The sequence below is a fragment of the Hippoglossus stenolepis genome, chromosome 20 (assembly GCF_022539355.2).
Source record: "Hippoglossus stenolepis isolate QCI-W04-F060 chromosome 20, HSTE1.2, whole genome shotgun sequence".
Taxonomy (NCBI): Eukaryota; Metazoa; Chordata; class Actinopteri; order Pleuronectiformes; family Pleuronectidae; genus Hippoglossus; species Hippoglossus stenolepis.
In genome coordinates, this window is record NC_061502.1 from 7034361 (window position 1) to 7061093 (window position 26733).

A 26733-nucleotide genomic window follows, 5' to 3' on the forward strand; every position below is an offset into this window, starting at 1 on the left:
AGATACCGGTCTCTCATCATTGTTACCTTCTGAGTTTTGTTTTGTTTTTTCTCTTTGTAGCACGTGTCTTCATACCTGCCAGGATGGATCTTGGTAAGGCAAAGCTGCTTAGGACGGGTCTCAACACCCTGCACCAAGCCATTCACCCCGTGCATGGGATAGCATGGACGGACGGCAAGCAGGTCTGCCTGACTTCTCTCTACTTCATCAACGGCGAGGTGAAGTTCGGGGACACCAACGTCATAGGACAGTTTGAGCACGTCTTCGGGCTCTTCTGGGGCCCACTGTGCTGCTCCGACTCCCCAGCCTTGCTGGCTGTTCAGCACAAGAAGCATGTCACCGTGTGGCAGCTCCAGCTCAGCGCCCTCGAGCAGAACAAGCTGCTGTGCACTCAAACCTGCGAGATGAGCGAGCCTTTCCCCTTACTCTCACAGGGCTGTGTGTGGCATCCTAAAGTGGACATTCTGGCCGTGCTCACCAAGAGGGACGCGTCTGTGCTGTTTTCTGTCAGGGTGGACAACAGGAGAATCAAAGCCGACATCAAAGGTAGCGGACTCATCCACTGTGCATGCTGGACTAAGGATGGTACACGCCTGGTGGTGTCTATCGGCAGTGCTCTGCACTCTTACATCTGGAACGACATCCAGAAGAGTTTGGTGGCCTGCTCTTTCTGCCCAATCTTCGATGTGGGAGGCTACATATGTGCCATTGAGTCCACAGCTGAGGCACAAGTCGCTGTGGCCACAGAGCTACCTCTGGACAAAATCTGTGGATTAAATGCAGGCATGGCATTCGATATGCCGCCAGAGCCAGGGTCCCCGCAAAGCCCACATGCTGTGAGGCCAGATGACGACAGCCTTCTGGACGCGAGACGGAGATCCTTTGAATCTGAGCGGTCCTACATCCCCAGCTCAGGCCCTCTGGACCTCACCCACCTCCTGTCAAGGCACCGTCGCTCTGACCCCAGCCCGCTCATCCACCTGCGACGCAGAGACACGTTGACAGGCTCTGGACAGGACTCCTCACACCTCATCCTGGTCACATATGAGCGCAAAGTCACTACCACCCGCAAGGTCAGCATCCCTGGGATTCTGGTCCCAGACATCTTTGCTTTCGACCCGCGTGGTTCCACAGTTGCGGTGGCCTCCAACACCTGCAACATGGTGCTTGTGTACTGCATCACGGCCTCTGCGATGCCGAACATTCAGCAGATCTCGCTGCAGACGAATGAGAGGCCTAAAGGAGTCTGCTTCCTCAGTGACAAGATGTTGCTGTTGATGGTGGGCAGGCAGAAGTCCAACGACCCTGCATTCCTCCCGTCTTCTAACACAGATAAATACATTCTCCGTCTAGAAGCCAAAGAGTTGATGCTCAATGAAGAGACTCCAAATACACCACCCCCCTCCACCCACAACCATGAGTGTCCTGCTAATTTCTTCGCTGGGATTAGGAGGCTCTCTGAGAACTCCAAGTACGACAGGGAGCGCACAGGGATAAAGGACTTGGTGTTGCCTGGAGGGGGAGTACTTCGATCGCCAAGGAACAGGCGGAAGCTAGTGGAGGAGGTTAGGAGCAGCGAGCCCAGCCCCGTCACCAGCTCCGTGGACCTCTCTGACCGAGCATCAGACATAGCCATCTCCAGTGCCTCCTCCATCACCGTGGAGAACTTCGACATGGACCACATCAACCGCATGACCAACCTGGCAGTGGCCGGCCAGGCCAGCAGGGACTCCAGCCGGGCCAGCTCTCCTCGCTTCGAGCCGTCGGACAAGCTCCATGCCGAGCAGACGCTGCCCATGCTCGAGAAGCCGCCGGGTCCCGTCAAGGAGCGTGCGCTGGAGCAGCTCGGCAACAACATGGAGAGGCTTTTTACTCGCTTTGCAGACGTTCAGCAGTGCCTGACAGAAATCAGAGATTACACCCAGAATGGAAAGAAGGCCCTGACCGTCTACCCCAATGCCTCTGAACCCCCCTACGCCAATGTCACATGTCAGGTACAGCTCTACTCGCTAAATCTTTACCTGTGAAACCGCCTGTTGTAGTTTATGCATTGTTGCACGCAGCTTGCTTTATTTGACTGATTCTCTCTACCTTTCCTATATTTGTGCACATGCAGAAGCAGTTGTCAGAAAATGTGTTCATTGATGAGCGGAGGCCAGTGCTGCTGTGTGACGGGAGGCTTTGTCTGCGCACCCTCCAAGACCTCTTCAACCTAACCATAGTGGAGATGATGTATGGTACGTACAGCCTCACTTTTTCGCTGCCATTTTTCAAAATTGACATCACTTTCAGGATTGCATTGCTGTCAGTTTGATGTCATATATTTTTTATATCTGCTTTGTTGTTATGAAGCAGTAACGAAGCTGCCTCCTTAAAACCCTGTAGGATTAACCATGCTATGACAGAGGGTTTATAAATCAAATCCACTTAGAGGAAACTCCCGGTAGGTCTCTGAGGAAGGTTTCCCCCTGTGAGCAAGCTCGTGTGACGGGCACCTGGAAGTCACCACACAGTAGATTATATAAATCAAACTCTCTACTTTTTAGATGTTTTCTAAACGTCACATTGCCGACTGAATTCATTTTTACTGTTATAGAACCTCTACTGTTAACATAAGCTATAATTGGAAGTGATTAAAAGCCTAGGTCAGATTATAAGGTTTTAAACGAAAGCAGCTTACTACCTTTTAATGTGCATGGTGTTTTGTCCTGTGTAGCAAAGACTGACTGTCTCCAACTGAGACACAGCAGCAATGTATTCAAAGATTTTTTATCTAAAGATGGACGACACGACAGGTCCCTAAGAGTGAAGCCAAAGCGTCTTGATCATCCCCTGGTGGCTGGCTGCAGTATAGCTCCAAGGTAGTGGTTGGGAATTTGGTCAGATTACCAGTCAAAGAACATGTTAGAAAATGTTCTCAGAGATGGTTTGTCGTTTTAGGTAGTTTTATCACACTGATGTGTGTGTGTGTGTGTGTGTGTGTGTGTGTGTGTGTGTGTGTGTGTGTGAGTTTGGTTTTCGAGATATCCTAAATTTAAGTCTATTGTGGTTCAAGCTCCAAAATTTTTGCATCCAATAAATTCCCATAACGCAACACAATAGTGTCTTTCAATAGATTTGTATTGCCTCCTTTAGTTCCAACCACAGACTCTAGATAAAGATGGATGCACAAAAGTCCCAAAAGTGAAGCTAAATCATCTGGATTTCCCCCTGGTGGCTGACTGCAGTGTAGGTCATAAACCCCACCTCCTCCCTGTTGGTAGATGGGACATGAAGCAATTCAAAAATCAATCCATCAGTCCATCTTAATTTATGCCTTTTGTTTTTTTATATTTTTGGGGACATTATGCCTTTGTTGACAAGATAGTAAGCATCAATAGGGAGAGAGCATGTGGGAAGACGGGCAGCAAACTTGCAGCTGCTGCAGGAAGACTCAAGCCTCTGTACGCTGGGCACCCCCAATCTGTGATTCTGAGCCAAAAGTCTGTGTTCTGTTCTTTCTCCAGGTCCACTGTGGATTGTACTTGTGGCAGACGCAGATGGCTTTGTGCCCCTGACGTTCAAGCCCAAAGAGGAGCTCACGGTGCGGAACGGGAAGCGGAAAATGAACCTGCGGACTCCCTCGAGTCCAGAGACCTCTTGCCCATCCAGTCCGGGCCCCGGCTTAAACCCCAGCACATACCCAGAGGCCTCGACGTAGTTAGTGTCTCTTAACACACACCCACTTCAGTTCATGGACTTGTACAAACATTGTTTAAATATCATTGGCTTGATCCAAATACGCAGAGCGAACAGAGCGCACAAATATGCAAAAACTCAGATAAGCAGAAATGTATCTCAAATTTATTTTTGTATGTGAAAACAAAAGTGATGTGAAAAGGGCTGCCTGTTGAGATGTGATGTTTACATGTCACTGCTTTGAAATGAAACCAGTCTGAGCACTGAGCCAGGTTTTTCTTTTTTTTAAGCAGTGCTGTTATTGAAGCAGGACACCTGCTGTGCTGTGATGGCTCCTCACAAACAGCTTTGAGTGCTGTATGTTTTAGAGATGATGACGATATTCTGGCACAAGAACTGAGATAGGCTACTGTATGATGTAAATGTTTGGTTTTGTGTTTTACTGGAGAATTGCAGATATACACATATACATCATACCCATTATAAAATAAGGTGTATACAAATGCAGTGTTTCTGATTCTGGATTAGCACGTATACACTGAATAGGTTATTATTTAATTTACCAACCCTCTCTGAGGTGTTCGGCTGATAAAACATGCTCATGAGATTTTCTCCTTTATTTATGTTATCACAGTAACTCAGCTCACCACTAGAGGGGGCGCTACTCAACACATTTCATGGCTGTGCAGTCTTGTCATGGAAGACAAAATAAAATACAGAGAAAATGTATTTTGTTGTTAGCCTTGTAAATATTAAATTTGTATAACTTGTGTTTTCTCCTTTCTTATTTTATTTTGCTTACACTTCCTCAGCAAAGAAACACAACACAGGCATGTATTGTCTACCAACCAACCTCTACAACATTTATTCATTTCATATCATCAACTCTCTGTAATTATACATCATAAATAAATAACAGCGTTGTAGAGCTAAACACAGCAAATAATAGCAATATACATTCATTTATATAAATTAGGTAATCTTATATATTTTTATATATATATATATATATCCAAGATGACTATCCAGTACATGTGAAAATGAAACGAAGAATGTTTACATTAAAACAATTTAACTATTTATCAGTGTAATATACACCATTTAACAAACTTCCAGCTGTGCCACTGGAATATGTGGCTTTCTTTTTATTTATTCACTCCAGTCAAGGTCACACGTTGTTCGACTCTTCCGTAGTTCTGGTGCTGATGCTCTGTTTCCTGTGGGAGACATGGATATGAGTGACATGTTACACTGGTGGAAAGAGCATTTACAGCACTTGTACTTTTTTATTTCCATTTTCTCCGACTTTATTATATATTTTACTGAACTTCAGAGAAATATCTCACTTTCTACTGCAAAAGATTTATCTAGTGGGGCATCTGACCATGCGGGCATTCAATACTTTGTTCCACAATTCAGATATTTAAGGGTTATCTATGTTGTAACCTCAAGTGGCCACAGGGAGGCGCTAACCAGACGCAAAATATTGTCAATGAAAGGGTTGAGATATCTGGACTTTTAGTCTCTATTATGGTTCAAGCTCCAAAGATTCTGCATCCTACAAATCCACATAATGCAACACAATTAAGCCTATAGAGCTTTACTGCCTCGGTAAGGGTCCACATCTTCAATTTGTCATCCAGGTTTATTTTTTAGAAAGTCAAGAACCCCAAACTAGCTTCCTAAAAAAATGTTTACATTTCAAAAACTCCTTAGCTGGCTTGAGAGGTGCAATATAAGTCCAAGTTATTATTATTAATCGTAGTAGTAGTAGTGGTAGTTGTAGTAGTATCAAGAACCCAAAAGTTTCCCGAACTCCTTGGGTACCATTATTCTAATAATAATAATAACTTGGTTTATACAAGGCGCTGTATAAACCAAGTTATTATTATTATTAGAATTATATCATCAGGGTGAAAGAAATAACCCTAATAATCGAATCAAAGCTCCCTCTAGCGCCACAGAAGACATGATCCAACAGTTTTCTGAGGCTGAGTAGAATGAACTAAATGTGTAAAACAGATGCACAGTGCTCCTTTACATGCTGGTGTTGGTGTGAACCTGTGGAGACTCACCGTAGCTCGTCCAGGCAGAGTTTATTCCTGAGCCGCACGTCTTCAGTGATGGGATAGAGGAGTAGGATCAACAAGCCTGTGACAATGAAGACCACTGGAGCAGCACCAATCAGCAGCTTCAGGGTGTACACGACAGCAGCAGGCTGTTTGCAGGCGCCGGTGTCATAGCCTGCAAACCTACACACACACACAGAGACCATTTAAGCCCAGGTTAGAGGAAATCGACATCCAGCCTGTCGCGGCAGCACTCTGCAAATGAGCAAACGCGACACCCTCTGCACCATAAATTATGCATTGGGTCTGGGCTTAATGCATTTTTACTATGTATCACGACACGAGTGCAGATATACAGAGCGTCGTGCAGCGTGAAAATAAACAGTGCCCGTGTGGTGTTTGATGCAGACTCACTCGAGACAGAGGGTGGACACTCCCAGGGAGATGCCGGCAGCGAACTTGGTGAAGAAGACGTAGAAAGAGTAGAAGATGGCTTCGTGGCCTTTGGAGTAGGGGTTGGCCAGTCTGAAGTCATCCACCACATCTGGCAGCATAGACCTGGATTACACACACGCGCAGAAGTGAATTAATGTATGTGCACGTGTCATGTTGTTTAAAAATACTCTGAAGCGTGGTACATTTGAGGCTGATGTGCGTCTGAGACCTCCCTCACACTGCAAGCAACTGATGACGTGAGGCCTGCTTACGGCGCTCTGATAAACCCGTGGGCTAAAATTAAAGACGCTAATAACACGATTAGATGATGAGCAGCGGGCGATACCGCCGGTCTCGGCCCACGGACTGGATAAACAATCAGCCCCTTCCAAAATAAACACGTCCCAGTGGGAGGCCCCTGTAATTTGGGGATTTCAGGGAGATGAGTGAGGAGCAGAGTCAGCTGGAAAACACACACATAGAGAAGACGCTGCTTTTACCTTAGGAACTGATTTAGCTCAATGATAGTACAGATGATTTATAGTCGACGCACTTACGCAGCCTCTAATTCTTAAAAGATGACCTCACTTCTGTGACCGGGGTGTGACCTGGGTGAATGCACGGGGGTACTCTGGGCAACAACTCACCACTAACAGCATGTTGGTGCACTGTTGTGTTTTGAATGATGATTGAAATCAAAGGGGACTGACATGAACTGCCAAGCCACAGCGCAGACAAACATGTTGCGGGGCTGAACGTACACAAACAAACGTTTAGCTGATTTTGAATTTGTAACGGTTATAAGTTGATTTGATTCGAACTGTTACGTGTATTTAATTGTTACACTGTATTTATTTTTATGGTTTTCAGTCTTATAGGGGGTTTCCCTGAACCTACACTTGACAGATGGCAGGGAGACGCCCTAAATGTCCATTACAAGGTCGACAAAGACAGAATCTAAGTACCAGCAGGAAACCTACACAGTCTTCATTCTGCCTAGTTTGCAGTCCAAGTTTGAAATCAAAAAAACTGGGGCACCCCGGCAAAAAAAAACTAGAAACTCTGGATTCATCTGATCTTGCGAAAGATGTTCCCACATGAAGTAAAAGCATATTCATAAGTGATTTGTCAGAATTTTGATCCACTTGATCGCAGCGCGCTCTGAAGTGCTGAGTCTCACCAGGGCAGCAGGAGCGAGGCGGCCACACTGAGTCCAGAGGAGACAGCCACGACGTAGGCCACCACCACGTTAGGGATGAACACCAGCATCAAGGTGAAGGGCATGATCCACTGGACAGACGGAACACAAAGATGTTTAAATACATCATTTATTCTTTTTCATGCATAAAAATGTTGTGTAGATTTTGACAACTATCTGTATCTTCTATTAACATGATATCTTTCCTTTACACCTCCACCAAAGAGGTTTACATTGCTTTTTGTCTGACTGTTTGCAGGATTACGCAAAAACTACCAAACCGATTTTCTTGGAAATTGGTGGAAGGGGCCAAGGAAGAAGCAATTCACTTTTCTCAGGCATGTGAAGCATACTAATATCTATGAACAGCTGAGTTCGGTGCAGATATACATCTTTATGCGATATGTGGAAGACTAAAACAAGGATGGCACACTCCCAAATTTGTCCACAAGGTGGCACAAACATCAAAGGGTACTAGTTTCTGAGGCTACCATGGAAAAACCAAAATAAAAAGTGCACTCACCGTGATACCGCAGAAAGCTGCTGTCTTTTTCCCAAACCTCTGCAGGAACCATTGCCACAGTGGGATGCTTATCACAGCAGAAACCTGGGTAAACACACACAGAGAGATCATCACATGAGACATACCGCATATGACAGTGGACAAAAACTAAACCACAGAAAGATTTTTGCTTCTAGAGGTTTTATTATAGGACCAAAATAGTCAAACATTATATCAGTGTGTTACTTATGGATGAAATTACAGTAAAAACAAATGATTCTTTTTTGCCAGGGACCCCTCACAACCACTCAAAGACCCCTGAGGGTCCCCATTTCCCACTTTGAGAACCCCATTCTGGAATAATAAAAGAGTTAATGGGGAACAGGACTCAAAGTTTACATGATGACAACAATGAGGAACGGTGGGTGCAAATTCTACAATTGATGATTGGGATGTTTATTTGATGTTGTTCAGTTTAAGTTAAATAACCCGGTATGTCTACGTAACAGGTGTCTGTGGGCTTGTGAGGTGAATCCGCGCCTGCAGCTGCACTCACCAGGATGGTCAGCACAATGTTCTGGAAGTGATCCCTCAGGTCGGCGGCGTAGGTGCAGAAGAGGACGAAGTTGCTCTGTACCAGCTGCAAGGGATCAGAGATTAAACGTTCAGATATTCACTCCGCACGCTTGTCTACTCAGCACTGTCGCTAGGCACTCAGCTCGCTGCTCTGAGCGCCAAACTAAGTGACTGGAGAAGCTGCTGACGCTTGTTGTGCAGAGATTTATTCCACAGATGACAACTGACACCTCCTCTGAGATCAGGGAGGAGCAAAAATATACAGAAAACGGACTTGATGCAAATGTAGGAGAGTCTAACACTGGAGGTATCAGACTGTCTGCCTACAAGTGACAGACATAAAAAAAAGAAGAAAGAATGCACGCAGCTGGCATCACCCTCCAGAGTCCTGAGGCTTTAAAAAAACATGAGCTTTCAGTTAAGTGCTCTTCTACATTGATCAAATCAACATTGAGCGCCAGCCATTCTCTCCTGCATTGTCAGGATCCAGGACGGGCTCCATTTACCGTAATGTCGGGGGTCATGTCTGAGAAGTGCTGCCTAAATAAATTCGCATTTACCTGAATGGCGACGGTGATGAAGAGGAACGCGGCGGTGAGGGTGAGGTACGGCCCGTGTCTCATCACCAGGATGAAGCCCTGGAAGAACTGGATCTGCTTCTCTGACCTCGGGGCGTACGGATCTGAAACATGTGGAATATAGAGCGTGAGCGTGAGCGGCGTATCGGGTGTCAGGCAGTGAGAGGAAGGTGGAGGTGGAGATGCCCCTGCATTGCAGTGGAGGCTGTTTGTCCCACTGAGTGTTGACATTTATAGCGTAATAAAGATCGGAGAGTGGCAGGGTTCCAGAAGTAGTACTCTCAGTGTGGTGGAAAAGTAGGCCTACAAAAGATGATGATATAAATACACAACTGTATTTTTTCACAACTGCATATATACCGTCCTACTAAGAAATACATGTGAATATATACAGTGAAGGGGAGAAACTGACCCTTAACTTAAATATTAACAATATGAAAATCAAGCTGCTATCAGACGTGAAATGGGTCGGGAGATTTTCCACAGTTTGCCTTTCACATATGAAGAACGCAGCAGGAGATTGTTCAGGTCAGACACTTTCACAACAACAGGAACATGTCTGGAACATTCAGGGGAAAGCATAGAGAACGCAGGACGTACAGATTCCACTGCGGGTGGATCCTACCAACTAATCCCAGGATCCATTGCACTTTGATGGTTAACCGTTTTTTCAAAGAGGTAATGGCGCCGAAAAGCGACCAGACGTCTGTCTACTCCTTGAGAATCAGGCTTCAACTCAACCAAACGGCTAACAGGACACATGTTATAAAACTAAGGGGCAAATGCTGTCATCATGTCGAACCTTATCGCCAAATGTTGACATCTTTGTTAGTGTAGATATTTGTATTCTTTCGGTTTCACGTCCATTGTGTGTTAGATACGTCATCACAACTCGTCCACTCACTCGTTGGGAATTTTCTCAACATTTTACTGCTGTATTCAGATATCTCAGATGTTTTACTAGGGAGCTGCAGGAGAAGTTCAAGAAAATGTCCTGAGTGTTCTGACTCTGGGCCTTTGCCTTGTCACGTAAACATTTTTTGGGGGAAATGTCCGGACTTCAGTACATGTCTGAAAGAATTATATACATTTATTTGCCTGTAAACATGTCATTTAAAGACCCTGTTCCTATGGAAGTATTGTTTAGCTTAAAAACCATAAAAAAGAATCCACTTACAGTGAGAAAGTGAATTTCATACGACTTCTTTGGCTTCCATTCAACAAAGGTGCCCCACAAAATACAACTTGCAGTCAGACATAGATTTTAGAATGTTGAAGTTGAAGGATGACCCCAGGTTACTAATTTTATCCCCAATTAAAACTGTTTAAAACCAAAATGTTGGAAGGATCAGGGAAGAATCCGTTCATTTTTGGTGCGGATCCCGATTATTCTTTCACATTCTTTAACATTAGGGGATGTAGGACTGTTTGGACGTTTCCACCAATTTCCCAGTGAATAATTCATGGATCTTAATGAAAATAATCAAACATATTGAGGGGACTGATATCTATTATTGTGTGTAATTTGGTGCGGCTTGATTGAATTTAAGGGGATTATTGGGGCTTGGCAGAGGAGAATATTCCGGTGAACTATCTAAAAGTAAATAGTTTCAAATCATCCCATTTGAGAAGCTGGGGCCGCGTCAAGTTTTGAGTTTCTTTCAAATTTTTTAAATGATTGAGTTATACATTTTCTGACAGCCCCTTTTGTTCACACACACACACACGCACGCACGCACGCACGCACGCACACACACAAACACACACACACACAGAGAGAGAAAGCCTTACCGTCTTTCTCTTTAACTCCCAGGAACATCACCACCGTGCAGATGAGAAACACTCCTCCAATAACACCGGCTGCGATCATGTACACCTCCCTCTGCGGAGAGACAGAACAAACATGCAACCTACATCAATCCATCTGTCCTTAAAGAGGCAGCACAAATCTATTCTGAGCCTCTCCCTCAATCTTTAATTCATCCTCTTCCCAAATGCCTGAAACATTTAAGAGACTCGACAATTTGTCATTTGTCTCATTGCGGAGAAAACTGCCACAGTAGGTGCCAGTCAGTTCTTCTGACTGTTTTTTTTAAATTTTTTTTTTATCAGTGTATGATTTACTTTCTGTGTTGTTTTTCCACATCGGTGGTAAAAGTGCAAACTCACACGCATCACACAAAATGCAAATACAAACAGGAAGAAAACCTCAAGTACATCTGCATCCCAAAATACAGCCTTAACCGTTTAAAGCTGAAACACCCCGACAGGAACTGCTCTGCCTTAAACAACCTCTGTTTGTTTGCTGTTTTTTCCATGTGTGGCTCAGCCCTAGCGGCTCATTATTATTTACGCACATCAAACGCTCCCTGTTTCCGAGGGCAGACGCAGACGGTGTGCCACCCTCACCAGTGACCGCGGAGGAATTCGGCGGGTGGCTGCGGAGGGTTTGGCACCGGCCAGCGGGTCGCCCCTGATAGGGTTCACCCAAAATCCATTGGAAAAGCACCCATTTCTATCCCAAATAGCTGCGGTGCGACCAAAATCCAGGACAGTCTGGACTCTTGGCTCGTTTCATCTTCACATGATAGATTCACAGCAACAGGGGCCGTGTTTATTTGCAGCTCTGCAAACTGATATGTGGAGAAGAATGTGTCCTTTCCCTCCAAGTCAGTTGCAGTCGCCTTGAAGTAAAAAGACTAATATTCCCAGCGTATTGAATATGGGGGTGCCTTTCAAATGTGCTGGGTGAAGTATAAATAGACTTAATGAGTTACAGACTGTGGAGACCCCTCAGTGTAATGGGGCCACACTTTGGAGATGTGAGGGAGGAACCCCCTTTGTGGTCTTGTGAGGGGTGCCGGCTCAGGATGTCGGGTTCAGATATCAAACACTGGCGTCTCCTTTCAAACCTGTGGGTTACTCGGGTTGAAACACGAAGCCCATTTGGATGTCAGAACCTGCAGACGCTCTATAATGTGGAAATATTTTTCGAACAATCGTCCTTTTCACTCGGGTGTTTAGGAAAAGTAAACCGCCTTGAGCACACACACGCTCCACGTTAAGTTGACGCTCCCGAAGTTATTTTCAACCCAACTCTGTGGCCTAGTTTCAGCACACCTGGGCTGCATGGCTTGGCACCGTGACACTTACAGCGTGTGACAGGTGGTCCTGCGAGCGCACAATGCTCTTGATGATCTCGGCCCCGCTGCTGTTGCCAAGGTAACCGGCGGACACGTTGTGAGTCGGGCAGTGCTTCAGCGTGTGAGCGCTGGCCACAATCTGGCCCTGGATGGCGGCTCCCACCAGCGTCCCCAGAACCTCCATCGTCATTCCTGCAATCAAGCGATTAAAGATACAATTATTAAAGTAAAGTGCGTTTATAACTGCTCAGTAACCTGTGTCTTGTTGTAAGATCTTACGGTAGGCAGTGGCTGAGTCTCTCTCCTTCTGTTCCGTACTCAGGAACATGGTGAGAGCGGAGTAAGGCACGTGGAAACACTAAAATGGAACAAAGAGACACAGTCGAGGTTTAGATAAAACAAAAAATAAATTAAAGTCGGACACAGCAGCTGGAAAAGTCATCAATTGTCGAAGAGATTGCTTTGAAACTGTGAACAAGCATTCTTGGTCCCCAGAGGATGAATCCTAATGACGTTGGGGCTACACTGTGATTGAATGGATTGCCATAAATGTCATAAGCCATTAAGTCAAAATTCCAATTTGTGATAGCAGGCTATCGTGTGAAATGAGGATGATGAACACAACTGTGTCTGAAGACGACATGAAAGCTCCGCGGAAATAAAAGCAAATCATCTTCCTCTCCTCCTGGGGGCTGGCTGCAGTACAGATCATAGACCCCGCCTCCCCATGTAACTGGATGGGACATGAGCCATAGAAAAAATTCCTACAGCCTACATGTAAAATACATTTTTCTTAAAGATGGTTTCGATATTTTAGGCAGGTCTGGCCACATTGATGTATGTCCAAATACAATTTTTTTTTTTGCAAGTTTAGTTTTAATTAGTTATTAGATGCAATTAAAACAGGTATAAGGTCATGATCGACAGCTGAGACCGAAGATTGTGCCTGCGAAACTGCGTCACATCACTACGATAGCTACTCTGCAGACCCTGGATCAAAATGATGCCTAAAGCGCAAGACGGTTGAACCCGTATCCAGGATATTTTGGCTTCATTTTTGTACAATGGGAGGAAGTGGGGACACGTCGTCCAGTTGGACTTTCAGCCTTGTTAGCATTTTACTTTTGACTCACAATAAGATGGGAGCACCCCAGATATCTTTAGCCGTCTTTTATCTACGTTTTCCCGTGAAAGAAAACGTATGCACAATATTCTCTCCGCCGACTATATATACTAAACGCATCTCTGCAGTTTCCATGTTGGCGAACCTCAGATCTGTTTTCTCCTTCCTCACCACCTCTCCCAGAGAATAGGCGAACAAACCCAGCTATACTTCACTTTGTAATTTACACAAGGGCTCAGTCAGCACTGCGGCCAAACTAGCATGCGATGAAAATAAATGCGGCCGTGAATTTTTTTCAGCCCTCTGCTTCTTATGCAGCGTGTCATTTACGGGGGCCTTTACTGGATGCAAACATTTATTGAGTTGCGCGTGATTAACTATCCCATCACGAAGGCGAAAGTGAGAACTGATTAATTTGATGGAAACCCATTATCCGTTGATTGCATGAGCGGATGACATATTGCACTCTAACCTCTTGTTTACTGACTGCGACCCTCTGAATGACGACAGCTGGCCGTTCCCAGCAAACGCCACACAAACGCCAGATCCAGAGACAATGAAGGGGAGGCTAAAAGTGGTAACCAGCATTTACCCAGCGAGAGGGTTCCTGGCAGGACTGACCATATACTTATCAAGTAGTTAGAATGACATGCCATTACAGCTCGCCACAGTGCGGCCGCGGCGGTCTACACGCTCTGCAGCACATGTTATACGGGTTACCCCAGAGCGGAGCAGAGCAGAGAGGTTCCACAATAACAAAAGGCAACCTAAATAACTACACTTCCACTTTGAGGTGAGGTATCTGGGCTCTGATCTGCTGCTCGTCTCACAAATCAAACTGTGAATCTCACCAGGAGCTGTCGGCGGCTGGCGTGAAGATGACAATCATCTTCTCTCTAAACTTCGTAGCCTTTTATCTGTACGGTATGTAACGTGTCATCTCTGGTATCAACTGGAGCTTTTATCTAGGTTTCACACTTGACATCCCGCTGAGCAATATGAAGCATCACGCGCCAATGTGGATTTTTCTAGTTATTTTAAAGATGAAATACACAGAGATTCTGAAAGAGCATGCATGCAACACTTACAGTGATGAGAGTTTGGTAGAGGCAGTAGAAGCCCAGGTACCAGATGAACCTGCCGCTGATGAAAGGAGGAACGAACCAGAGGTAGAAGTAGGAGACCACCAGGAACGGAGTGCAACCCACCATCCTGCAGAACACAGACACAAAGTTGTGGAATTGGTGAAAAAAGCAACAACAACTTTTATATATTTTTTTGCCCTACATTTTTCTCGCCCCTGAAGAATGACAATTATCTGAACAACTTGTATGCCTCTGTGCTCCATAAAAGCAGCCGCTGTCAGCACTTCAAGCCATCAGAAAATGCATGACAGTGGCTGTGTTATGTAATTTTCAAAGCGGCGTTAAAATCAGGCCATATTTCAGGCAGATTACAGTGGGACTAAGCTGACTGCTCAATGATTATGTTGTCGTCAGTATGGCAGGAATCTGTCCTGGGAGGGACACGCAAGCAAGGGAACTACCACAATCTTCTAAAACCCATACATATCATCCCTCGCACACACACGCACACACATATAAATATGCAGTACACACTCAAGACTCAAGCAAACGCAGCATGAAGCAATTCTGCTGTGTTGTGTTTTTCTCAGGACTTGGGGGCGATACAATCCACGGGCCATGTATAATTCATGAGTAAACAACTGGTGTGTGTCATTATGGTTAAAGCGAACAGCTGTGTGTTTTAAAAAGGAAGAGGAAAAGGGCAGACGATGGACGATCAACAGTATGAGACATGTGCAAACACCAATACATCATCTGACCTCTCCTCCCTTTCTTGTATTTGTCATCTGGACTAAAGGCCAGTACCACCAGCACATCTACGGATAAAATAAAGGGCGCGGATGGAATTTAGGTGACTGTGACAAAACCTTGCCGTGGCTCCGACCTCTGACCTCCTCGGCACTGTGAACTATGAAGAGAGAAAGCGGGAGAAAGAGGTAGAGAGAGGCCAGTGACGGTCATTTCTAGCATGGTCCAGCCCGCCCCAGCCTCACTCTCCTCCCGATTGTTTGCTTAAACAAAGGCGGGCCGACAGCGCTGGTGCTGCAGTATTGACCGCCCGGTCATGTTGAGCAATGAAAGGGCCCCGGGGTCCGCACGGGTGAATGGGACAGTTTAGAATGTTCCTGCAAGATGACTGTGCTCGGGGGGGAGGCACGCTTCGCTAAAAACAGTGTCTGACTTTCTCACCCGTGCAGAAACGCATTAATGCACATTCACACCTACAGTTATCTGCACAGTCTTAATTAAGACAGAGGAGGTTTATAGGAGGCTGACACTTACAATAGTCTCCTCACTGACACTTAGAGCAGGCTAATTAGAGGATGTGCAGTGGAACAGAGAGGATTTAGGAGAGGTCTGATAGGTGAGAGTGTGTTTCCTTGGATGATTTGGGGGTTTTGTAGGATTAATTTACCCCAGAAATAATAAGAAACTAACGACTTTTACTCAAATACTATAGGTCCTATTTATCTAGGCTATTAGCAGCTTCATTATACAGCTTTGGTTACATCTTCACAAATTAAAGGAGCATGAGCCACAATCAATGCAATTAAACCAGAGATATGGTCTTTTTATATTACACACTTTCTTAATTCCTTGTCAAAACCTGCTGCCTTCATTACCCACAATGCTACATCGATCTCCTAATTCCAGAAATCTCTCTCTCTGAATGTGGCTCGCACATTCAGAGAGCAAGAACACAAGAACCCTTCATTTTATCGGCTTCACACTTGGCATGTGTATTGCTAAGAGTTCAAGAAGCTCAGCGGCGAATTCGATGTGATTTGGATACGTGATGAATAACATTTTAATCAGATTTGAACAAAGAGCCGACCAGAGCTCTGGAGCCATCCCGATGGGACTCATCAACGCAAGTGACGTTGTCGATCACAAGAACAGCAACGACTGATTCTCCAGTTCGGGGTTGTGCGTCCTGAGCCAAGCTTCATTGAACTTTGAATAAACAGGTGAAGAGCTCTTTGTGCAGCAGCGGGGACACAGCTTCAGGGTTCTGCAGTCGGTGTTTACCTCTCACAGTTAGATATACAGTTTTAGAAAGAAAGCTGCAACCAGCATCACCACAGGCCGAGCAAACAGGCAGGTTTAAAATGGGCACTGCTTTAGTTACCCAAAATGCAAAAGGATTTTTACAACTTCACAAATTCAGGGCATTTCCCCTCTAAGATTTTAAATTGGAAATACACGAAATACATGGGATAAACTCTATCGTTTAAATGGGGCCCCTGTTTGTAGTTTTTAGACGTCTGACTTGTCAGCAGAGCCACCGGAGTGCGATTCTCCCTCCGAAATTCTCAGATGGTAATCGTTTAAATAACTGTTCGACACCCAAAGCAAATATTTCAGAAATATTTTCCAAAAAGTGAAAACAGATTTGCGCAGCAGAGCATTATTTGTATTTTTCCTTTATTTTTCCTTTTCTCATTAATCATCTCACGACCCACCAGATTTACTTTGAGACCCTTTGAGAGGGGAGGCTGACTCCTCAGCTGGGAACCATTTGATAAAACTAACCAAGCAAAGTGGTTAGAGGTGGCTGCATATGCATTAAAATACTATGCACTGATGCATTTATTCATCTAATAATTATTTATTCATCTATGTAATATACTGTATAATAATACCAGTCCCAGGGTCCAGATAGGTTTTTGTTTTACTGACCATACTTCTTTACTTAAGTGAACTTTAAGATTTTTTTCATTACTGTATTGATACTTTTACTTATAAATAAAGGAGTACTTCTTCCACCATTAATATTCTCTTACTGTCACATAGTCTTTTACTTATAGACACAATCTTGTGTGTTCTCACGGCTCTACTTGCTTCCGGGATGATGCTCGACTACGATCGCATAATAATAAACATCTCAACACCCGCGGGGACATGTTGGTCCAAATGACTTCATCCTAAAGAGCTCAGGCGAAGATACAAATCGCTTTACGTCTCGCCGTGGATGGGACAGTCAGATGAGGAAAAGCACTTCCTGCTGGACGGGCAGAGGGGACTTTCCAAAGGGGTAGAAAATAACACACCCACACAAACACAAACACACACACACACACATACACACACACACATCCCTACAGCTGCCCAAAGGTAATCAAAGCTGATTTAACAGCCATCAGCATAAGCCTGCTACCGAGCGTGACCGGCCACAGTGGACCTGTCCCCCTCCACCACTGTCAGCTTGTGAGTAATCTATGGTTTATAATGCAGTAGGCATTAAGCAGTGTAATTACAGTAAATGCCAGGCTAGTGTGTTCATAATATACTGCACTCACACACACACTCACACACACACACACACACACACACACACACACACACACACACACACACACACACACACACACACACACACACACACACACACACACACACACACACACACAAAGAATACACATATAGCCGATTAAAACTCACCATTGACAATGGTGATTAATGGAAAATGTGTTCATGGCTTCATATAATCCCTTAGTATAGAACACAAACAATGTGTCTGAATTCAGGGTTGCATCCTTTGCAGTCTGCATATGAAGCCCGATTGTGTCACAGGAGCATGACTCGACTTCCCTATTTCGGAGGCTCATTCAAATGCTTCCTTCCATCCCAGAGAAACAAAGGCTCCCCAGGTGGATCCTTCCCAGCCCAACCTATCCTAGGATTGATTTTGTTTCGGTGACAATGATGTCATGACGCCAAGCTTGAGTATCAAGCTTCAACTTAACCTAACAGCTAACATGTTAAAAAACCAAGGGGGTAATAAAACTCTCTTGGCGTGTCCAACTTCAACTCTGTTGACAATAATAAGGGCGGGACAAGCTGGTGACAAGCTAGCCAATCACGGAAATCCTCTGTAGGAAATCCTCTGTAGACCAGACCGCCTCATTTCGACTTGGCCTTCGCAGTCTATGTGGCCCAAATTGATCGCCTTCTTCGTGCTCCGAAGGATGCAGCCCCTGACTTGAGACACAGTTAAAGTTAACTTGTTCTTAAAGGTCACGAAACACAGGGAACCATCTTTCAAACAAAAACAAGCTGAATGATGTGGGTTTAGACAAACGTGATGATATGTCACGCAGCAGCTCAGCAGAAGGAGATGTTTTTAAAGAACGCTGATGAACTTCCATGGCTGCAGAGTTGTTGTTGGGCATCAACCGCAAAAAAAGAACAGCCCACGCCCTTGAAGTATGTATAGCTCATCAGTGGGAGCGCCAGGAGCAGTGTAATTAAAGCACAATGGCTGTTTATGCAGCTCAATCCTCAGGTGAGAGGCCTGAGAATAATCATTAAAAAGACACGAGATCTGGAGCACGAGGCTGGTTTTTGTTTAGATCTCACGCAAACATTAGCGGCCACTGTTTTGTCTGAGAAAACCAAGACGTGTTTCACAATCTGCCAACAAATTACAGAGCTTTATGCAAGGTCAGCTGTACGTCAACAGCAGCAGCACTTTGCCGTGTCTTCAATGAGGAGAGGGGGGAAATTTAGCCTAAGATTATTTTCTTAAAATAAAAGAAATAAAAAATGCATATATAAAATTTTCACAACACCTCAAAATGGTACATGGACTGTATTTATTTAGCATTTCTCGTCTTATCAACCACTCTAAGCACTTTACACTACAACCCACATTCATACTTTCTATTACGCACCTTCACACACTGCAGTTCAGTATCAGTATGCATATAAAGACACTTATGCATGGGGAGCTGGGGATCAGACCACCGACCCTCTAGTTAGTGTACAGCTCGCTCTACTACCTGAGCCACAAAACATGCTTCCTGTATTTTCATTATGTAAGGTAATTGTAATTAATGCATTACAGCTCAGCAATATAATTTTAATCATTTTCTTTTGTGCCAATAACCTGACAGCAACAGTGGCCATTCCCGGTAATGACAATATTATTATTATATTATTATTATTATTATTACAGTATGTGTGTGCATTCAGATGTTTTTAATCAGATTTTTTCAGAACTGTGTAACCCGACTTTTGAGCAAACATAAAACAAAAGAAATGATGAGGTCTAGAACATGAGAAACAGCAGTAATGGAGAAACACGAGTTGTATTTGTAGTGTGAGCGGTGAACTCACCAAGGCATGAGTCTGCCAATCTTGGTCCATTTGCTCTTTGTAATGAAAAATCCAACGATGGGGTCAGTCACTGCGCCCCAGGCTTTACCAATGAACAGCACCATAGAGGCCTGGAAGGCGGTGATCTGCAGAGCAGAACAAGGACAGATTGGAGTTTACATCACTAGAAGGCATAAAACGGCGAAACCCATTTGTTCGTTTACGAGATCCACACCCGCTTTCATAAATACTCTCCTCCTCTTTGTCCCTAAAAACGTTACCTGAGCGACATCGAGCAGGTAGATTTGCAGGAAGAAGGCTGTGGCGCTGCCAGCCACCTCCTTGGGCGCACCTCCGATGGCGAAACACAGCTTACTGCATAATGTCAACTTCTGGCTCAAGTCGGTCTGTGGGAAGAAAGGTGACAAGGGAGGAGAAAAATACTTAGTAAGATAATGGTGTCTTGTAGGTCAGGATGCTAATGAGCACATTAACTTTTCTGCACTGCAAGCGTTCTTATGATAACTCTCCTTCCAGGTGCGATGGGGAATGTGGGAAATAAAAGATGCCTAGCACTGAAAAAATCACAGTAACTGCTTACTGTTATAAAATATTTATATATGTACTGTATTAAACTTAACGTGAGGTTACTGCCTCCAAAATTTAATGTATTTTTGGACACAAATTGTTTGCAAGTCACACATTCATGGAGTAATGATAGTTCAAGGCTACAGCCAATAATGTAAAAGAATAATATATTTAGATCATAAGAGGTACGTATTATTCACATATTTCATCAGACTCATTTCTGGAAAAAGAAGTCAGTGATATAAATAAAGACTGTGTCATTTTCTTGCGAATAATCATCAATGATTCAGTCTTTACACAATGAACTGTAACTTTTTATTACACAATAAACATGTGTTAGCAGATCTTAACCTGAAACCCTTAAAATCCGACCATCTCCACTTCCTTTTCTTTTTTATTCTTTCAATTTGCGTTTCATGAAAATGTTTAATGTTTTGTCCTTATTTGGCAAAAAACAGGAACATGTACGGTGAAAACCTCTCCCCGGACACGCCATTAGGGAAGTAGGTGTGTCGCTTTGGAATGAATTAAGTCATGAAAGCAGACTTGTGACTCACAGATAGTGAAGCCGGTAGTCATTCATAATCGGAATTCTATCACATTCTACCTCGGGTGCTCAAAATAGCATTCTGTCTCCATCACCTTGTCATTCAGTGATTCAGTGTAATGATGTACAGTGGGTGGAAGGTGTGTTCACTGTGATGCATCTGTTTTCTCATCTGAATTCCCCTACTTGAAATAGATGCAAATTGTCTCTAAGTGTGTGTGTGTGTGTGTGTGTGTGTGTGTGTGTGTGTGTGTGTGTGTGTGTGTGTGTGTGTGTGTGTGTGTGTGAGTGAGTGTTTGCGCGTGTGTGTGCGCGTATGTGTGTGTGTGATCAGAAGGATACCCCTGGCTGTTTGCGTTGTGGTCTATCTGTGCAGACACTGAGGCTGATGGAGGAGCCTAAGAAACCCACCAAGTCATCCACAGCTCAGTTTCCTCTCTGCTAAAACCATCAGGCACGTGTGTGTGCATTTGTGTGTGTGTGTGTGTGTGTGTGTGTGTGTGTGTGTGTGTGTGTGTGTGTGTGTGTGTGTGTGTGTGTGTGTGTGTGTGTGTGTGTGTGTGTGTGTGTGTGTGTGTGTGTGTGTCTAGCGAGAAGGGCAGGCTTTCATCTTCACACATGAATAAGACAAGACACCACAGTCTCGGGAGCCCGATATTTACGACTGTCTCCGAGGCTGTGCACACATATCAACCCTTGGCTGTTCCTCTCTTCTGTGTACAACCTTTGGTGTCAGACACACACACACAGAAAACAGTGTCACTCCACATCCAGTGGCCCAGGCCATGGCCCGCAGCTGCTCCCCTCCGAGCTTTATGAAAGAAGGAAATCACCAAAGTAACCACAGCCGCGACCCGTACACTGTTATTATCCGGCTCACGTTTTCTCTTCCTCTTTTTTTTTGCCCCATCAAAACACGGAGGGGTTCGAGAACGACAATTACCAGGAGGAAGGTGTGTAATTATTCAATCTCGAGACAAGCGGGTCAGAGGTAAGTAAAGGCTGTGCGGCGGTCCCGACTTCAAAACTCTCTCTTCTCCCACTCTCACTGCAATTACAGCTAATTGGAGAGAGAAAAAAAATCAAAGTCTCTGGCGTCTGGAGAATGCTGCTTAACTGATGATGTGCAAAAATACTCTGTGCACACAGCACTGCTCCGTCTGTCTCTCTCTCTCTCTCTCTCTTACACTCTAAACACTTATTCTTTCCCTCCAAACTCTTACTGTCAAGCTTTCATTACTGAGTTCTTATCATCAAAGAGGATAAACAGGATATCCCGTCAACTGTTGTCTGGACGCAGCAACAAAACCTCATGCACACATGCTTATGGAAACACCGGCTCAAAGTGAAGGGAGCATCTGCGGAGCTCGGACTGTCAACAAGCAAGGGAGCAAGGGGACAAGGACAGATAAGACTAATCTCCAAAGTTAATGAATCCTTAACTGCTCGGGGGAAAACAATTTAAAATGCCTGAACTGCACCGCAACCTAAATCAGGATTGAGGATAATTCTACTACAAAGAAAGAAGGAGGGGATAATAATAAAAAAAGATCCCGAGCCAGCTTAGTTATATTCTGCAAATAAAATGCACACACTCTGCCTAAGTTAGTAAGCTGGTCAAATGGATCCATGAAGCAGTTTAAAATGTTGATTTGGTTTTCAAGGTCGTGACACACATTCTGGACTTGGGAGTGAAAGCCGCTGGTTTTGGTCCCCATCACTTCAGATTAGGGATTACGGAGTATGAGAGGTGAAATATGTCAACGATGGCAACAGGCCACTAAAATGTCAACAGAAGCCCGGGGACACTGGCTAAACTCCAAAGGAAACAATCCAAAATCTGAAATGGACAGAATTTGAAACCAGTCGTTTATTCATTCTTTTTTAATTCTATGTTTGTGATGGATTGGGAGGCTCTTCACAAGCTTGAGCTGTGACAGCTTACCCGTTACTGAATAAGGATCCATCATTCTGTTTCATTCACAAAGAGAGCAACGTCTTTCATGTATCATGTCCGCCTCAGGCATCTTTAGTAGATATGTATCGTACATAAACCTTTGGCATTTCTTCCTTGTCCTTCAGATAAATTATTCAATGAAATTCAAACATCCTCAGTGGAACAGTGGAATAAACTATAAAATATGTGATTCATTAAGTTGAGTCAATTTTAAATTTCTAATTTTCTTGTTCTCATTAAACTGTGTCATCACTTTTTAAAGAAACATCCATCCAGTATCTATACCGATCCTTTGATACCGATCCACATCCATAACACTCCATTAGTACTCCAGGGCATCACAGGGCCAAAGAGAAAAACAACCATTCACCCTCATATTCACAGCGGCCAATTTAGAGTCTCGGATTAACCTAACCCCAATCGGCATGTTTTTGGACTGTGGGAGGAAGCCAGAGTACCTGGGGATAATCCACGCACACACGGGGTGAATATGCAAACTCCACTATAGAAAGACTCCGACCGAGGTGGGATTCAAACCGGGAACCTTCTTGCTGTGAGGCGACAATGCCAAGCATCTTACAGAAACATAATGTTCACTATTAGCATATTGTCTCAAACGAATGACTTAAAAAAAAATCTGACATGCAGTATTTATGTTTATTTAATGCATTATTTAGAGGAAGTTAAACATAGATCTGCCTCCATATTTGCATGCACATCATCCACCTCAGCTGAGAAGAGTCACTGTAACACAGGCACGCACACAAAACACTGCATATCAGACAGAGGTTTGGCAGAGACCAGACAGTGGCAGAACTGGTTCGATCATGGTTCGAAAATGAGTGAGTAACAACCGTGGCATGGAATTACAAGAAGCCCCGTCTGCATCAGGCGGTATCTGCCTTCCCTAATGGGACAGCACTGCATTCGCCTTGATTTAACAGTGTGTGCATGTGAGCAGTATCAGTGTGAGGACACGCACACACACATCCACACACTCTCACACAAGAGCAATGCCAGCTTTACAGACTTATCACACACTAATGACATCATGCGTGAGGCATGCAGCTAAATGACATAAGACAAGACAAAAAAAAACTGACACGCAAGTCACCTCAGTCTACTTGCGTTTAGCAAAATTTTGTATTTATTCCTTTCTACTCTCTCGCTTCCTGTTGCGCCCTTTGATTACAACTGTCTCGTCACCAAAGTCCCGGGATATCACCGGGATAAAGACAAAAGACAGCAATCACCATCAGGCAGGTCATCCCATCAGTGGGAAGAACCTCTCTCAAATGAACACTATCAACTTCCAGCCATTGAATCCACAATCTGGGGGATTAGAGTTCACAGGAAAACAATGCAGCTGATTAATCACAACCAGATAAGCGACTGGAGAGATCACACTTTCCATCTTTTTTCTTCTTCTCTCTCTCTACATCTAATCATGTCAAGTCGCTCACAGACAAACTCAACTGTAGATGCGTGAGATTCTCCCACTACACAGCCAAGTGTAACAGGCATGTAAGGACAAATGGTACCAATACGTGAGATGACAACCTGTGGAATAACAGAAACGCAGCATCCAAACAGGTGATCTTACCTGCTGAGGTGTTTTGGGGAACAGCGGCTCAGTGGGCTTGGTGAGCTTCCCCTCAGAGCCCTGCACTCCCCTCTCCCCTCTGGTCATGGCTGAGAGGCTGTGCGTGAGGCGGCAGCCGTACTTCTGAGGCTGCGTGTGCAACGACGTGCTGAAGTGTGTGTGACTGTGACTCCTAGTGTGAGCGACGGAGCGAGGAGCCTGCCACTGGGTGGTGTAGGTCGGAGACTGGAACTGGATGTGGCTCTGACTGCGGGTGTGCTGGGTGTGAGTGACGGCTCCGTGGGCTGGGAGCTCCTCCTGCTCCTCTGTGACAACTCTGCCGCTTTCTGCCGCCATTCACATGCTGTTGTGGTCTGGAATGAGGCCAGGAGGGAAGGGCACAATCAGACACACACTTATGCAAAGAAGACACACACACATATATATATATATGTTGCACACACACACCTGCGCTCAATAACAAGCATTTGCTGCAACATACAAGCACAACAATGCAGGCGCATAAACACACACGTATGAGCACAGACAAAGACCTGCTCCTGAAAACAAATGAATGTACAAGAGCACAGATGAATACAGATGTAGAGGAAAGCACCAAGAAATCACACACACACACATACACACACACACACACACACACACACACACACACACACACACACACACACACACACACACACACACACACACACACACACACACACAGTTGTGTCTCTATGAATTATGACGAAGTCCCAGGGAGACTTACTCCAACCTTAACCAGAGTTCCTACCTGTCTAACCTAAACCTAAACATAAACATAAACATAAACATAAATGTAAAACCTTAAACTAACCCTAACTTGACCTTAACCAGAACCTAACCTTAACCTAAACCTAGACCTAAACCTAAAGGTAACTGTAACCTTAACCTTACCCCAAACCTAGACCTAGACCTAAACCTAAACCTAACCTTAATCTTAACCAAATCGTGACCTTAACGTAAAGCTTAACCATACTTAACCTGAACTTAACCGGAACCTAACCTTATCGTAAACCTAAACCTTGACTTAAACTAAACCTACCCTAAAGCTAACCTTAACCGAAACCTAAATGTAACCTTAACCTTAACCTTAACCTTAACCTTAACCTTAACTTAAGCTAAAACTAAACCTAAGCCCAACCCAAACCCTTGGGGACTTGCAGGAACAACACAAGTAATACCTTTGCAAGCACACTCGCGCGCGCGCGCGCACACACACGCACACACAGAGTACCAGTAAGTGTACAGGTCATCCAGGTTGTTACCATCACTTGCTCTATTTGACGCGCTTGCACATCTGCTTTTTCTAACTAAGCGAACAGGAGCGCGCAGAACGCGTCTCTGTCCCGTGCAGGACTGTGCGGCTGTCTGCTCTCATCTTACTATCACTGTTAGTGCATCCATCAAGCAGGCGCTCCTCTGCGCACCGATAACACACAAAAAACACACAAACTGGTAGAAAACACACAACATCATCTTACCCCGTGTTGATGGAGAAGCAGCCGGAGCTGTGGGTCAGTCAGTGAGCCCGGAGCTGGTCTGACTTGAGAGGGACGAGCAGGATGAGACCGAGACTGCGGAGGATGGAGATGGTCTGCGCGCCTCCACTCTCTCTGAGGTTCGGGTCTGCAGTGACGGAGCTGCGCCCTGCAGCGGCCGTGACGGTAAATACTGTGGGACACCAATGTGTGTGTGCGCGTGTGTTTGCGCGCGCGCGCTCTTGGATTTAAATCTTTTTACACAGCCACATTGTAGGGAATTATTTTCCTCATAGCCACAAAATGCAAATCCCAATGACTTAAATCATTAAATATTTAAATGGAGACAGACATGATTTAGGGTAAGGTTTAGTTTAAGATTAGGGTTAGTTCAAGGTTGGGTTTAGGTTAAGGTTATGTCTATCTTAAGGTTATGTTTAGATTAGGGTCAGGGTAAGGTTAGGTTTAGGTTTAGGTTTAGGTTTAGGTTTAGGTTTAGGTTTAGGTTAATGTTAGGTTTAGGTTATAGGTTCAGCTTATGGTTAGGTTCAGGTTGGTTAGATTTAGGTTACGGTTAGGTTTTGGGTTAGGTTTTGGGTTAGGTAAATAGTAAATATGGTTAAAGTTAGAGTAAGTCACAAGACTGTGTGTGTGTGTGTGTGTGTGTGTGTGTGTGTGTGTGTGTGTGTGTGTGTGTGTGTGTGTGTGTGTGTGTGTGTGTGTGTGTGTGTGTGTGTGTGTCGTGGTTTGTGGTCGTTGGCTGTAAACCTATTGTAGTGAGGCTATGCAAAAAAACTTTTTAATTATATTTCCATGAGTCTTGCTTAGTGTTTTGGTGACATGGTGACAATGACACAGTGACACAACAGTGAGTCGCATGTGCCTCTGCATTCTTCACATAGATGAGAAATCCCCTGAACTTGTTTCCATCAATAAACAAGTATCTAACACACCTATAATCCACGTGATGTGGTGGAGGAATGTTTTTTGAAATTTTAGTTTGGTTCTAAATGTGCGATTCTATGGAACGAGGAACTAGAAAGGTGTGTTGG

General features: G+C 44.5%; 2 protein-coding genes across 4 annotated transcripts in view; one reads left to right on the plus strand and one right to left on the minus strand.

Annotated features, from left to right (window-relative positions):
• Positions 1-4448, plus strand: part of LOC118099724 (WD repeat and coiled coil containing) — a 6508-nt gene extending 2060 nt beyond the window's left edge. For all 3 annotated transcript variants that reach the window (XM_035144472.2, XM_035144473.2, XM_035144474.2), the window contains exons 2-4: positions 61-1994; positions 2117-2237; positions 3507-4448. In XM_035144472.2, the coding sequence (XP_035000363.1) occupies positions 61-1994; positions 2117-2237; positions 3507-3700 (2249 nt within the window). In that variant the 3' untranslated portion in view covers positions 3701-4448. The remainder of the gene's footprint in view (positions 1-60; positions 1995-2116; positions 2238-3506) is intronic.
• Positions 4442-25864, minus strand: mfsd2b (major facilitator superfamily domain containing 2B). The gene is made up of 15 exons (XM_035144475.2): positions 25685-25864; positions 24183-24535; positions 19769-19894; positions 19509-19633; positions 14391-14514; positions 12459-12537; positions 12190-12371; positions 10828-10918; positions 9019-9140; positions 8439-8522; positions 7904-7987; positions 7363-7472; positions 6162-6305; positions 5754-5930; positions 4442-4895 (listed from the first exon to the last, which is right to left on the minus strand). Exons 2-15 carry the CDS (start codon positions 24516-24518, stop codon positions 4847-4849), a joined length of 1833 nt encoding a protein of 610 aa, XP_035000366.1. The 5' UTR covers positions 24519-24535; positions 25685-25864; the 3' UTR covers positions 4442-4846.
• Positions 25865-26733: the final 869 nt, after the last annotated feature.

Bases quoted from the DNA above. Each gene is read 5' to 3' on its own strand.
- mfsd2b (XM_035144475.2), bottom strand. From the start codon at position 24,518: ATGGCGGCAGAAAGCGGCAGAGTTGTCACAGAGGAGCAGGAGGAGCTC. The intron at 12,372-12,458 runs GTAAGATCTTAC...GCTTGATTGCAG, and splicing joins AGACTCAGCCACTGCCTACC to GAATGACGATGGAGGTTCTG. The intron at 6,306-7,362 runs GTGAGACTCAGC...TGTGTAATCCAG, and splicing joins GCCTCGCTCCTGCTGCCCTG to GTCTATGCTGCCAGATGTGG.